Source organism: Lolium rigidum, chromosome 6 (genome assembly GCF_022539505.1).
Source record: "Lolium rigidum isolate FL_2022 chromosome 6, APGP_CSIRO_Lrig_0.1, whole genome shotgun sequence".
Classification (NCBI taxonomy): domain Eukaryota; kingdom Viridiplantae; phylum Streptophyta; class Magnoliopsida; order Poales; family Poaceae; genus Lolium; species Lolium rigidum.
In genome coordinates this window covers 185,985,029-186,000,557 of record NC_061513.1, presented here as the reverse complement: position 1 = coordinate 186,000,557, position 15,529 = coordinate 185,985,029, and the positions used below count along the sequence as shown (strand labels likewise).

Below are 15,529 nucleotides of genomic sequence, written 5' to 3'. Positions count from 1 at the left end.
GTACTTACATGATGCACACACTGTCACCGTTACACCATGAAGGAGGAATAGAGTACTTTAATAACATCACTAGAGTAACACATAGATGAATAGTGATACAAAACTCATATGAATCTCAATCATGTAAGGCAGCTCATGAGATCATTGTATTGAAGTACATAGGAGAAAGATTAACCACATAGCTACCGGTACAGCCCTTAGCCTCGATGGAGAACTACTCCCTCCTCATGGGAGACAGCAGCGGTGATGAAGATAGCGGTGGTGTCGATGGAGATGCCTTCCGGGGGCACTTCCCCGTCCCGGCGGCGTGCCGGAACAGAGACTCCTGTCCCCCAGATCTTGGCTTCGCGATGGCGGCGGCTCTGAAAGGTTTCTCGTACCGTGGCTTTTCCGTATCGAAGATTTAGGTCAGGGACCTTTAAATAGGTGAAGAGGCGGAGTCGGAGGGCTGACGGAGGCTCCACACAACAGGTTTTTTTTGGAGTTTCATTATACGTTCGGTAAATTATACGTTTTTTTGGAGTTTCATTATATTTCCCAGTAGATTGGTGTAAGAATATGTTTTACTAAATTTGGTAAATTTACATCATTCCTGTATGACTTCTAAAGTTCTCCCCCGTGATGGTGACGCGTGCTGCACATACATGACTACCAGTCTATTAAAATTTAAGAAAGAAAATTGGTAAGCATGGGTGAGACGTGAATTGAAGGATTCAGAGTTGATGAAATTACAACTCCACAGATACAACTGACATTTAGATTTAGATTTAGATTTAGATTTAGATTTAGATTTTTGATATATCATGCGGATGTGAAGGAACTTTCTGGTTATATAACAGTGATCTGCTGAATATAACTAGTACATTTGTGATTTTTTGGTACGGCAGCTATAGAAGGACGTCGCAGACACCAACATCAGAAGATACAATGAAACAGTACTGTACTAATTAACTAAGCACATGTGAAGCCTTCCCAATTCTGAAGCACTCTGTTTCTTCAGTTCCTTGATTCATTCTTCAGCAGATAGGCAGGGGCTCACCGTTCCACTCTTTGAGGCACTCAAGCAGTGCGTCGATGTGTTTTCCCTTGTTCATGGCCACAAACACCTTGTCCACCTCTTCACCAGGAGACCTCGTCTTCTCTCCGGTCAAGTACTCGGTTCCGAGCTCCTTGCGCACGAAGTGATACAGCGGGTATGACCGGCATTCGGTGATGCGGTTCTGCTGTGCGGCAGTGCCATTCTCCATGGCGCACCGGGCACTCTCGACCTCCCTTGGAAGCACTGCACGGAGCTCCTGCTCGAATGCAGCTAGCTTGGCGAACACTGACGTCTGCACATCATGCTCGGCCTCACCATTGGCCAAGGCGTGCTCCACGAGAACTGCACGCATCTTCTGCATCAGTGGGTAGTTAGCGCTGCAAGGGTCATCTGCGTAGGCGAACACCGCCTCACGGTCGATTGTCAAGAGCAGGTCCTTCTCGCAGAAGCGTGCGTTGTGGAGGTGGCCATTGTCATTGGTGCTAAGGGTCTTCCTAGCCACCATCTTCACACAGTTCTTGACGGCATTTTTGACATTCTCCTCGAGGTGGCGGAGGTCGATAGCTTGGCACAATGCGACCAAGAATGTCGATGACATGAGCTTCAAAATATCAATGGCCTCAGCGGTCTTCCTGGCAGAGATGAGACCGAGAGAGTTGACGTCTTGGTTGTGTTGCTCTGCACTTTGGACATGGTTAGTCACAGGGTTGCCCAAGAATTGGAGCTCGGAGCAGTACGAGGCCATGGCAATCTCGGCACCCTTGAAGCCATAGTCCAAGCTCGGGTTGCGTCCACCGGAGAGATTGGAAGGCAAACCATTGTTGTAGAAGTCGTTCACCAGCTCGGAGAACTGGGCAAACATGAGCTTGCCGATTGCAGCAATGGCAAGCCTGGTGTTGTCCATGGACACACCGATGGGCGTGCCCTGGAAATTGCCACCATGGATGGCCTTGCCCCGGGAGACGTCGATGAGCGGGTTGTCATTGACGGAGTTGATCTCGCGCTCGATCGACTTGGTGGCGGCACGGATAACCTCGATCTGAGGGCCAAGCCATTGCGGCGATGTCCGGAGGGCATACCTATCTTGCTTCGGCTTCATCAATGGGTCGAGCTCGCCGAGCTTCTTCGCGAGCATCATGTAGGAGCTTCCTTCAAGGATGTGCTCCATGATAGCCGCGGCCTCGATCTGACCAGGGTGGTGCTTCAGCTTGTGGGTGAGGTGGTCGGTGTACTCGGGCTTGCCATTCATCACCTCGCAGAACACAGCCGACAGAACCTCAGCAAGGACGCCAAGAATGTTAGCCTCGAAGAGCACCATGGACGCAAGTCCGGAACCAACCGCGGTTCCGTTGACCATGGCAAGGCCTTCCTTGGGCTGCAGCTCAAAGAAACCATGTTGGATGCCGGCGATTTTGAATGCCTCTGCAGCGTTAACCTTGGTACCATCTGGAGCGGTCGCCACGGAGTTTGGGCGACCGGTCACAAGGCCCGCGATGTAGGAGAGAGGAACAAGGTCACCGGATGCCGTGATCGTGCCCCGAAGCGGTAGGCACGGTGTCACGTTGGCGTTGAGAAGCGTGGCGACCGTCTCGAGGATTTCGAAACGGATGCCAGAGTAGCCTTGGAGTAGGGTGTTGACGCGAACGAGCATGGCCGCCCTCGTTGTTGCGGCGGGCAGGACGTGGCCATCGCTGCCGGTGCCAAAGGCTCCGGCGTTAAGAAATCTGATGAGCTCTCTTTGGAGAGCGCCGCCCTCCTTGGTCCTCCGGTGGGAGGTGGCGCCGAAGCCGGTGGTGACACCGTAGCTGTCGGTGCCGTTGGCCATGCTGTTCATGACCCAGTCACTGCTCTCCTTGACACGTCCGCGGGCTGACTCGTCGAGCTCCACCCTGGTGTCGGCACCGGCAGCCACGGCGGCGACCATGGCGATAGTCAGGCTGGCGCCCTCCATGGTCACCACCGGCCGTCGGTACTCCTCCACCATCCGCTTCACGGCATCAAGATGGCTCCCCGACAGCTCCTCGGCAGCTTTTCCCCAGTTCAGAGGATCGGCCCGCGCTGGCTGCGCCACACAAAGGCCATCGCCGTTGGCTGCAACGTTCTCGCACTCCATGGAGATTTGCAAAGAACTATTAGAGCAAGCTAGCTACCTAGACACTGTTTGGTGTGTGTGTGTGTATCTGGATTCTGAAAGTGTTGATCGTTGCTTGGAGGACGGACTTGTGCTCAAGACTGAAGAGGAGCTCGAGTTGCAGAGGAAGGTGCGGCTTTTCTTGGAGCGGATGGAGGCAGCGCGGGGATTAAATAGGTAGCGCAACTGAGCAGGGTAGGTGCGGGTGTGGGTTGGTAATTTGGTATGGACCTGGAAGGTGAGGTTGACCACTGGATGTCTGGATTGGTCATTGGTGGGTGGAGCTCCGGTGGCCATGACTACGTACGGACCGGGTGGTGGCTACGTAGATGAGCGCGTTGGCGTCTTGGTGGCAGGGGGTTGGTGCGCGGGGAGGAAGATGCGAGGCATTGCTGTGAGTTTCTCATCCACAGTAATCTAATTTGCTCTTTGGACATAAAAATAGTTATTTTGTGAGCTTCATTTTCCCGTATGTGCTCACATGGTCAAGTTTCTAGAATGACAGTATTAATCACGCATCGTATTCTTAACAGCTTCTACTATGCTAACAATCATTTTACTAATACTAATCACACATCAGATGGTTAGTTGCTCACCACCCGTGAGACGCACTTGTTGCTGAAGCCTGAAGGCGGCATTACCTAACTGATACCAGAAACGCTGAACTTCGACTAATGAACGTGTAAAGAATGCCAATGCAGGAATGTCCTTTTTTCGACATTGAAGAATTTAAAGCAAGCGGGGTGGCTGCTTAATTACACCATGTGTGCAAAGCTACAGGGAAACAAATCTTAAAACGAAAAAGGAGCCGGGTTTGTCTAGCCAAAGCAAGCTATGGACAACCGGGGTCGTTATCTGCTAGCTAGTGCTCCATGTTCTCTTTGGGAGTGTGTGAGGATCCCCACATATTCTATTTTTAATTTTGAGATTAATTCTATTTTTAATTTTGAGATTAAGCTAGCACACCTGGCCATGTGGGAATTGAGCTCAAGCTCGATCGTGACGCTTTCCTGCTAGATATTTTCTTGTATATGAATTTCTTTGCTGCCAAGACGCCTCTCGTGTTTCACGAACAGTCATGAGTCAGTCCACCGATCAGTCAGTCAGGAGTCCTGGCACCGTTTATAGTGGAAGCTTCATTTGAAGACATGGAAAGTTGGGAGCCCGCCTTTGTTCGCGTCTTGGTCGTCTGTGCTATTCCATCTGCAAATGAGTAAATGACGAAGCATGTACTGGTCTGAATGATACAGCCATTCTGATGCAAACCTCCGGCTGGTCCAGCCACTTCTCCGGTGTGAAGTTTGGTTGCCAGTGCACACTTGACTTGACGGCGTTGAGCATATTCTGGAAAAATTCCTTACAAGTTTTACACTGTGCTCGAGAGATTGCATGGTAACTGCAAAAGAGTTTCAGATGTGGCTGCAGGCAACGGAGGGCGAAACTGCAACATCTGGCCTTCTCGTCAGTTGCATCTCGCACAAGCTCCACGGCAAGAGGCTTTTGGTTGTATCTTCAGCCACACGAGGAACGAAAGCGGAAGGAGCAGGGGAATCCTCAGCTCTTTCGTCCGGTCGGTCATCCGCGTGCACACTGTGACCACGCATGCGACAGACTGACTGAAGGCCAAGTTTACATCGGATGCGTCCATATGTGGACATATTCTCAGTTTGAGGTTCACCTTATGGAAAAGGATTGCTGGTGACCTTTATGTTCCGTACGGTGCAAATGCATGTAGTTTTCTTGAGGTGAAAATGCATGTGATTTTTGTCAGTCAAGTTCATGCAAAGGAATTTGCCGAGTGATAATGTGGTAATGCCTGTCGCCTTCGATCTCCACATGCGCAGCCGTCCTAGTTTACTAGTTCCTCAAAATTACTACTGTTAGATGTGTTACTTGATATTCAACTACAGTTAGATGTTTTCCTTGATCTTCAGTTGACCGCGCATGCCAATCAAGGACATACATATGATTCAGTTGTTGGCTTAAATTAGGGCGAGCATGGAAAACACAGGTATAATTCTAAAAATAACTGTGAACTTTCTTGAAACTTTTTTTTTAAAATAGCTCGGAGGTTGACAATCTGGGAGCTAAAGCAATTTTATACACACCGGAATGCACAATTTCGACTTAACCTTGTTCATACTCCCTCCTGCCCAAAATATGTTGCATATAAGTTTTGGTCAAAGTCAAACTTCGTAAAGTTTAATCATCTGTATTGATAAAAATACAAACATATATAACAAAATAATAATATTTTTAGAATTGTTATGAAATATATTTTCATATTATATGCATTTGACATGGTAGATTTTTATATTATTATCTATATTCTTGATCAAAGTTTGCATAGTTTAACTTGCACGAAAAATTATGCACAACATAAAATGGGCAGGAGGGAGTATTTGACTTGTCTTCCGACAATTTTGATGTTTGACTTGACCAATGACTACCAAGAACAACCGTTCCCAGATCGTCAGTGATCAATTTGTTGACTGTCTCCGTTGGTTAAAATGTCAAAGCATGGTGATATTATAGACTACCTTTAGTAAGACGGTGTTTTGCATGTATGGACAAGTAAGATCATGCCAACTACTTTGTCAACCGCGCCGGCATGAGCCAAGTTTTAGTGGGTCAGGCCAGTCTCATTGTTCTTTTTTTTTCGGAGGTCAGTCTCATACCCTCATTCAGCCTCCAATAATTCTTTTCATTCGGTTCTCTCGCGTCTTAAGAATGTAGATGAAGACAGTACGTAGTAATTATCCATCAATAAATATAGGTAGTAGTATTTGTTGATTCTCTAATATGCTCTTGTAAGTACAGAGATTTTTTTTTAAAAGGCTCTATTTATATATGAACAGTAAGTCATCAAATTTCTGTTCTAGTATGCACTAGAAGGAAAAGACGTGCCTTGTCATGCCCGTTTGTTTCTTTATTATTTTAAATGCATTTTTTTTCCTTTGTTTCGATGTGTGAAGCTTTTTTTTCCTTCGGTTGGCTTGTGTGGACTAAATACCAGATAATAAACTCTATGAATAAAAATACTGTTGGAGGATTAGTTGATCGTCCCTCTCATCTGTAATTCTTGGATAGCAAGTTCTATCCCAAAAAAAAAAGACTGTTGGAGGACAAAATGTTCTGAATTCTGAAGTCACTGTGTCCGAGGCGGCGACACTTCTGAAGAGGTGAGCTGTAAAGCTTCATTCAGAACTCATGCTCTGGTCTTTCCCTCGTCCACTTGGCTGAATTACAAGAAACAGTAAAAAAATTAGCATTTTTTTTTTCAGAATACAGCAGTTTCAGTAAACTATTCCTCAGACTAAAACTGATTTTTTTTAATGTAAAAAATAAACTGTTTCAGTACACTGTTTTTCAAGGACTAGCAAATTAGCAGACAAAATATTCTCCAACATCTGTGTGCATTGTCATTGTGCATAGCAAACACAAGACTACCAGCATGCTTCTTGGCAACAGAGATCAGTAGGAAGCTAGGGACAACTGATGTACACAATCTGAGATCAATATAATTAATGTTGGGCGTAATTAGCTATGTGTACCCTATTCTACTAGGATACAACCTGAACTTTATTCTACTAACAAATTTACAATATGATAAATCAAATAGATATCAATATCGGCTATGCAGAGATGAAATGTGATGAACTAGGCTGGTTTGGGTTTTTTAACTTCAAAAATTTCTTCTGGTGGAAAATATTACAAAAATGAATAATTAAATCATCTGCAAGTCTACAAAAGTTTCAGATTATTTCAAAGTCCTATCAAAAACAGATCAACAAATAGTATCTACACCAACACATCGGCATTGTGCATAAGAAATTCAACACTAGAAGTACAAGCAGACTATGACCGAGCTGAATCAAAATACTGAACTGCATGCCAAGTAGCCCTAGTTCAGCTCACTTTTTCCATTGAGGGCACTATCGTGATGATAAATCTACAACTGGATAAGAATTCGGAGGCATGGCCAATCATATTAGAACGATTAAGATAAGGGATCAAGCATACCTAAGCATAAATTTCACTTCTCAACCATATGAGCCGGATACTTGCACTCTTTGTGGTCATAAAGATTTCACGGTTCTTCCAGCACTTGAAGAGCTTTAACACCTTTGCCTTCTCCACATCTGTGAACTCTTCAATTGCCTCCAAAGCACCCACACACTTTTCAATTGCGAACCTATCATCCTGCTTGGGTGCCTCCTTAACTTCTTCCACCACTTTTTGTGTTTGCTTTATCTTGAATTCCAGGTTGTTACCTATGAGATAGATATAATCTCCTAGATATCTTATCCAGAATTCCGTATACAAGCAATATAATGTATTCTTTTCGAGAACATGGGATAGCATGTATTTATTATCGATAAATAAATAATACTACTGAACTAGCCTACAGTTAACACCCCATCAAATGCCCTAATCACCTTCAAGGAAGTTCTCCCTATGGGTTTCAGCTAGCCGTCAGACAGGTACAAGAAAAAAAACATGTGTGTCATATTTCTAATGACGCATTTTATAACAAAAACTAATCATAAAGCTTACCGAAGGCGTAGGGAGCATCCACACCGGGTGTCTGGGCTGCCTGTCTCTGACCCGTCTCAACCTAAAATGATTCAAAGAAAACATTAGTTCAGGACATGGATGAAATAGGCTGACAAGTACGAGTATATAAGGATGACCACTGATATAGACCACTCTGGAACATACTAATAGTAAAAAATTCTGGAAAAATGTTTATTTATTGTTAGTTGTCCTGATCGTGGAAACAAAGTATCTCCTTTACATGTCCATAACATAACACAAAATGACTGATGTGGCGAAGGCATTCAGGATATAAGTGGAACATCATGGAAAAAAAGATGTTTGGCATGAGCTGTTTATTTGTCAACTTAGTTATCTCATTGCAGATCTATAATCATAGCTTGGAACTTTCATGAAGAAAAAGAATTATATACCTTCCTTGACTGAATACAAAAGGGCAGAGCATAAATCTGCAGTTAATCAAGAAAATAAGGCTATCGACAGTGCACTTCATATATTAAACCATGAATTTAGATTTAATCAAGAGAATAAGGCTGTTGACAGTGGCACTTCATATAGTAAACCATGAATTCAGACTTAATCAAGAGAATACGACAATTGACTCTAGACAGTGGCGGATATTAGCTGGGGCTCCCCAATACCAAAGTAATTTTAAAAATATAAATATATGTTTACCACTTTTATCTATTACAAAATACTTCAGCCTGCACCCAACAACTCTCATTTAAATCTTTTGGCCCCTTTATGATGGTGGTGCACTGGTGCAGCTCAGCCACTGATTCTGGAGCGCATCAAGTAGTGTCATTTATGAGCACTAATTGTCATAAATAGATATATTTTACTAAACCAATCAGTATCGAAATTCTAAACCTGTATCACATAAGGCTAAACGTACTGAAAACAAAATAACTTCCTGTCACGACAAGATTGAACATGAGCAGCTGCTAAAATACTCCGTTTGGTCACCCCCAACTTCCACAATAAACATGTATGAAGAAACGTGTGAAAATGCTTACCAATCATCTCAGCTTTATGATTAGGATTTCTAGAATAAATATTGTAACATGGAAGTCGTCGTACACTTCAAGAGAAATCAACTTATTTGTTCGCTATTAAATGCAATTTCCTTTTTGGTGAACTATTTCATGTGTGTAACGCGGAGATAAGACAAGGCGATTGGTTTTGCCTGCATATGTGACAGTTGGCTTTCTTTTCTCGCTTCTTCTTTCCTCTTTTCTTTTCCTCTTCTCTTCTCAGTTATCATGTACATAATTGTTCTATCCTTTATTTTTATATTAATGAAATAACCAGCTGCCTTTCTCGTAAAAACCGAGGCTCTCATTGTGTGTTATCACCATGAATGTCAGACTGCCAAGTGCACGGCGGTAGTGGGTGGGGCTGGTGTTCAGGGCCTTTTTTGACCTAGAAATACTCCTTCGGGTTTCTTTCCTCAAAGGTCTAATTTTTTTAGTGCAATTTCAATACGTAGCTAAAAGCAACTGGAAATATTTCCTTCTTTTTTTACCCAAACCAGCATAGAGTAAAAGATCTAGAAAACCATATAAAAATGATACGCCAAAAATCTGCATTTTTCTCACCTTCCTTGGTCCGGCACCATGGCGGCGATCATGCTCATTCTCTAGTCGGCAGGCGTACTCCCGCAACTTCTTGCCACCATCAGGTAAACAGTGGAAACCACAGAGAGAGCGCACGCGCTTGATCTTTAACTTCAGCTCCTGATTTCTGGAATTCCTCCACGTCCTCCTCACCCTATTCAGTGCAATTTCTATATTTAGTGACCATCCAGTGCAGTTTCAATAGCTGAAAGCAACTTAAAACAGATTGTGTAGCCCGGCCAGAACCTAGCCCTAAACCCCAAAGTAAATCCACAAAACCCTCTAGTAAAAAGAAACCCCCAACTTCCAAATCCCGAACAACTATCCTGGCATGCACGCAGGAATGGGGAAAGCACTCAGTGCCCTGCGTAGTTTCGACTTTCGAGAACATTCCCCCGAAACTATTGCGCGAAACCCAGAATTTGCTCACCTTCCTCGGCCCGGCAGTGCGGCGGCGATCAAGCTCCTTCTCCACCCGGTAGATGAACCTCCGCGACTTCTTTCCGCCATCGGGTGTAATACGCTGAAGACTGCTCAAGCGCTTAATCTTCGACCGCAGTTCCTGATCGGTGAATTCCTTGAACTCATGAAGATCTCCCTCAGCTCCGTCGGCACGCACCGCAGTAAGGGGCTGCGACGTCACGCGCGAAGAGGAGGAGCCGATGTGCCGCACCTCCACCGGCGGAGACTTAGCTGTGGGCATACCTTAGAGCCGCCGTCTGGCGGCGGACGGGAAAAGAAATTCGGATTGATAATACTTGTTGAACGAATATGTATATGTATAGGTTTGGGTTTTGTATGTTGCACCTGTAGCGTCTCTCTCCCTTTGTATTCACGTGGAGACTAGACCCGGTCACACCCCTGTACCTATATATGTGCCTCGTGCACGATCAATCAAATCATCGTTGCACCAAATCACTTCTACATGGTATCAGATACCGCACCGATCCCTAACCCTAGCTTCCGCCTCTCCTAGCCGCCGCCGCCGCCGTCTCTCGGCCGCCGCCGCCACCTCTCCTAGCCGCCGCCGCCGCCACCTCTTGGCCGCCGCCGCCGCCACCTCCCTACCGCCGCCGCCTCCCTGCCGCCGCCGCCGCCTTCAGGCCGCCGTCGCCGCAGGTCTCTCTGGCCGCCGCCTCCTCCAAGCCGCCGCGCGTCCTACCCCACGCGCCGCCGCCTCCCGACGCCATGTCGTCGGCCTCCTCCTACTCCAACCCCTTCGCCGGCCCCGACCCCGCCACCATCCGCCTCATCAACATCCGCGATCGCGTCCCCGTCACCCTCGACGCCACCACCTCCTCCTACCACCCATGGAAAACCTACTTCACCCTTCTCTTCCGCGAGGAGAACCTGCTGGATCATGTTGATGGCTCCATCGACTCGCGCATCATGGCGGCTGACCCCGAGTGGACCTCGATCGACGCTACGCTCATCCGGTGGTTCTTCACCACCATCTCGCGCGATCTGTTCCTCACCGTCATCAAGGAAGGCGACGACGCTGCCGCCGTGTGGACCAAGCTCAATGGCTTCTTCACCGACAACAAGCTTCAGCGCCGCGTCTTCTTGCATCAAGAGTTCACATCCTGCCACCAGGACGACCAGACCATCGACGAATACACTCGTCGCCTCAAGCAGTTGGCGGATGAGCTGCGCGACATCGGAGCCCCGATCGATGATGATTTCATCCTCAGCACCCTCATCGCCATTCTTCATGAGGACTTCGGCAATGCGGCTAGCAACCTCACCCTGATGCCCGACCCCTCTTTTTCCAAGTTTGTGTCCTACCTCAAGCTTGAAGAACGTCGGATGAAGGGCGTGAAGACTCGCGTGCAGCACCAGGCTCTTGCCGCCGGCGTCTTCCGCGGCGCTCCTCCCACCGCCCCGGTACCCGCCCCCCTGCCGCCCCTCAACCGCAGCAGGGCGGTCGTCGCGGCAACCGGCGTGGCGGCCGCAAGCAGCCGCAGCAGCCGCAGCCGCCGGTCCCTGGGGGCGGCCAGGCTCCCCGCGCGATGCAGCCCTCCCCTCCCTGGACGTACGGCACCAATCCTTGGACGGGCGTGGTCCACTCATACTCCATGCCGGTGCCTCGGGCACCCGCTCTGAGCCTCTTCGGACCGGCTCCGTCGACTCACCAGGCGTACTTCGCCGGGCCCGCTGCGTCGCCCCACGGTGCCTCCTACCCGGCCTTCGGCGCTACGCCTCCCGCCGCTTCGTACCCGAGCTACTACGCGCCTCCGCCTGTCGCCGTGCCACCCGCCGCGTACCCTCCACAGGTGCCCCCGCCATGGGACCCTGCTCTCCTCGCCGCGCTGCACTCGGCGCCCTCTCCCGCCAACTACGGCGGTGGCGGTGATTACTTCATGGACACGGGCGCTACCGCTCACATGACAAATCATCCCGGTAACCTCACTTCTTCCACTCCCGTCCATACCTCCACCCGCATCACCGTCGGCAACGGTTCCTCTTTTCCCATTACACATGTCGGTAGTATGTCTTTTCCATCCACGTCCACTCCCATTAAGATGTCTAATGTCCTTGTCTGTCCTAACTTAGTTAAAAGTCTAGTTTCTGTTCGCCAACTTACTCGTGAAAAACCTATGTCTGTTAAATTTGACGCCGTTGGTTTTTCTGTGAAGGACGCCCGCACTCGGACGGTTCTGCACCGATGTGATAGCCCTGCCGACGAGCTCTACCCGGTGCACCCCTCTTCCACAGCCGCCACTCGCCCAGCCGCCCTCACCACCAGCGTCGACCTTTGGCATGCTCGTCTTGGTCATCCCAACGCCACCGTCTTGCGTCAAATACTTCAGACTTTTTCATTCTCATGTAATAAGGCCGAACATCATACTTGTAATGCCTGTCATCTTGGCAAACACATACGGCTTCCCTTTAGCGAGTCTACCACTATTTCTACTTTTCCCTTTTCAGCTTTTACATAGTGACGTTTGGACATCCCCGGTTGCTAGCAACACGGGTTACTTATATTATTTAGTCCTTTTGGATGATTTCTCTCATTACGTATGGACATTCCCCCTTCTTCGTAAGTCTGACGTCTTCGCCACTCTCACTACCTTCTACTCCTATGTCGCCACTCAGTTTAGTCGTCCTATTCTCACACTTCAGACTGACAACGGAAAGGAATTCGACAACGCTGCTGTCCGCCATCTCCTCGCGTCGCACGTCATTGTCTTCCGTCTCACTTGTCCTTATACGTCTCAGCAGAATGGCCGCCCCGAACGCGTCATCCGCACTCTCAATGACTGCGTCCGCACACTGCTGTTCCACTCTCACGTCCCGCCCCGCTTCTGGCCGGATACTCTCTCCACCGCTACCCTCCTTCTCAACATCCGACCCTGTCGCCCTCGCTGGAACTATGCTCCTCATCAGCTCCTATTTGGTGTCCCACCGTCCTACGATGGTCTTCGGACCTTCGGGTGTCTCTGTTATCCTAGCACCGCGTCCACTTCTCCTCATAAACTCGCCCCACGTTCCGTTCCCTGTGTCTTCCTTGGCTATCCCCCAACACCAAAGGTTACCGGTGCTATGATCCCGTGTCCCGTCGGGTTTACACCTCGCGACACGTTTACTTTGATGAGCTTGTGTTTCCGTTTCAGCAGGTTCCACCTCACGGCAGCGTCGGGACACTGGCTGCGCCCGCGCCCCCTGCAGCGCCGGCTGCGCCCACGTCTCCTGCTGCGCCCGCGCCCCTTGCGGCCCCGGCTGCGCCCGCGCCCCCTGCGGCCCCGGCTGCGCCCGCGCCCCATGCAGCTGCATCTCTCAACGGTGTGCTCACCCGTGCTCGGACCGGCACTCGTCGTCCGAACCCGCGCTACACCGACCCCGCGTATGCGTACGCTACCTCTACGTCGGTGCCGTCTCCACTGCCCTCCTCCGCCCGCGCCGCCCTTCGTGATCCGCACTGGCTTGCTGCTATGCGCGAAGAGTTCGATGCTCTCCAGCGCAACCGCACATGGCAGCTTGTGCCCCGACCTCCTCATGCCAATGTCATCTCTGGCAAATGGGTCTTTCGGCACAAGACTCACCCGGATGGTTCTCTTGAGCGCCATAAGGCGCGCTGGGTGGTACGCGGCTTTCATCAGCGTGCCGGCGTGGACTTCACCGACACCTTCGCCCCGGTTGTCAAACCGGGCACGATTCGCGCCGTTCTTCAGCTTGCGGCCTCTCGAGCTTGGCCGGTTCACCAGCTCGATGTGTCCAATGCATTCTTGCACGGGCATCTCACTGAGCAAGTGTTCTGTCAGCAGCCTACTGGTTTCGTCGATCCCGCCTTCCCGGACCATGTGTGCTTGCTCTCCCGTTCTCTATATGGGCTCAAGCAGGCTCCTCGAGCTTGGTACCAGCGGATGGCGGGTTTTCTTCAGCAGCAGGGGTTTCAGTCTACACGGTCCGACGCCTCCCTGTTCGTGTACCACCAGGGCGCCGCCACTGCATACCTCCTTCTGTACGTCGACGACATCATCCTGACTGCTTCCTCGACGGCTCTTCTGCAGCAGATCACCGCGTAGCTCAGCGCTGAGTTCGCCCTCAAGGACTTGGGGGCCCTCCACTACTTCCTCGGCATCGAGGTCGTCCGCACCGCCACCGGGTTCTTCTTGCATCAGCAGAAGTATGCGCATGAGCAGCTGGAGCGCGCCGGCATGCTTAACTGCAAGCCCGCTTCCACGCCTGTCGACACGAAGGCCAAGGTATCCGCCGTTGAGGGCTCTCCGGCGTCCGATGCTGCCTTCTATCGCTCCGTCGTTGGCGGTCTTCAGTACCTCACCTTGACGAGGCCGGACCTTCAGTACGATGTTCAGCAGGTGTGCCTCCACATGCACGCTCCGCGTGACACTCATTGGGCACTGGTAAAACGGATCCTCCGTTACATCCGTGGCACCATGTCCATGGGACTCACCCTGACGGCCTCTTCCGATACCAGCCTTGTCGCCTACTCCGACGCCGACTGGGCTGGGTGTCCTGACACGCGCCGCTCTACCTCCGTCTACTGTGTCTACCTTGGTCCCTCCCTGATATCGTGGTCGTCTAAGCGACAACCCACGGTTTCACGCTCGAGCGCCGAGGCTGAGTACAGGGCTGTGGCTAACGCCGTTGCTGAGTGTTCCTAGCTACGCCAGCTTTTACAGGAGCTCCACTGCCCGGTTCCGAAGGCTACGATTGTCTACTGCGACAATATCTCCGCGGTGTATCTCTCGGCTAATCCCGTACATCATCGTAGGACGAAGCATATCGAGCTCGACATTCACTTCGTTCGGGAGCACGTCGCCCTTGGTCGTGTCCGTGTTCTACACGTTCCCACCGATCAGCAGTTCGCCGATGTGATGACGAAAGGACTTCCTACCTCGACTTTCGAGAGCTTCAGGTCCAGTCTTTGCGTCACTGGCGCCGCTTCGACTGCGGGGGGTGTTGAACGAATATGTATATGTATAGGTTTGGGTCTTGTATGTTGCACCTGTAGCGTCTCTCTCCCTTTGTATTCACGTGGAGACTAGACCCGGTCACACCCCTGTATCTATATATGTGCCTCGTGCACGATCAATCAAATCATCGTTGCACCAAATCACTTCTACAATATTAACCAGGCCCGTTGATATGCCATATGATGGGCTGATGGCGCTGTGTCGAGATCCATTGCACGCAATGCTCTACTTTTGTTCCTTTTTGCACTTCTGAAGTTCTCCCCCGTGATGGAGACGCGTGCTGCACGTACTGTATTTTCCATTAAGCTAGATGGCCATGTGGAACTTGACCTTGAGTATTTCCGATTGCACAACGACGCTTTCCTGCTGGCTCTTTTCCTGTATATGGTCGAATTTCTATACCGCGAAGAGCATCGCGTGTTCCACAAACAGTTCTGTTTAAAATGAGTAAGTCTCTCGGTCAGAGGATATCCCCAAGTCTCGCAAACGGAGAATAATTTTCTCACTTCGCCTTACTTTGAGGAGGAAGTAAGAAAAACTGTCTTCCAAATGGAGCATAATAAAGCGCCTGGTCCTGATGGTTTCCCAGCTGAATTTTATCAATCTTTGTGGGATGTCATCAAGGATGATCTTCTTGCTCTTTTTGCGGATCTACATGATGGGCAATTAGAGCTTTTTAGGCTCAACTTTAGTGAAATTATTTTATTGCCCAAGGTTAATGAAGCATAAAGGATTCAACAGTACCGTC

At 49.4% G+C, this 15,529-nt stretch overlaps 1 protein-coding gene across 1 annotated transcript; it reads right to left on the bottom strand.

Moving 5' to 3' along the window:
* Positions 1-812: 812 nt before the first annotated feature.
* Positions 813-3,295, bottom strand: LOC124667243 (phenylalanine ammonia-lyase-like). Its single transcript, XM_047204547.1, has one exon. It carries the CDS (start codon positions 3,150-3,152, stop codon positions 1,017-1,019), a length of 2,136 nt encoding a protein of 711 aa, XP_047060503.1. The 5' UTR covers positions 3,153-3,295; the 3' UTR covers positions 813-1,016.
* Between the last annotated feature and the right edge of the window lie 12,234 nt (positions 3,296-15,529).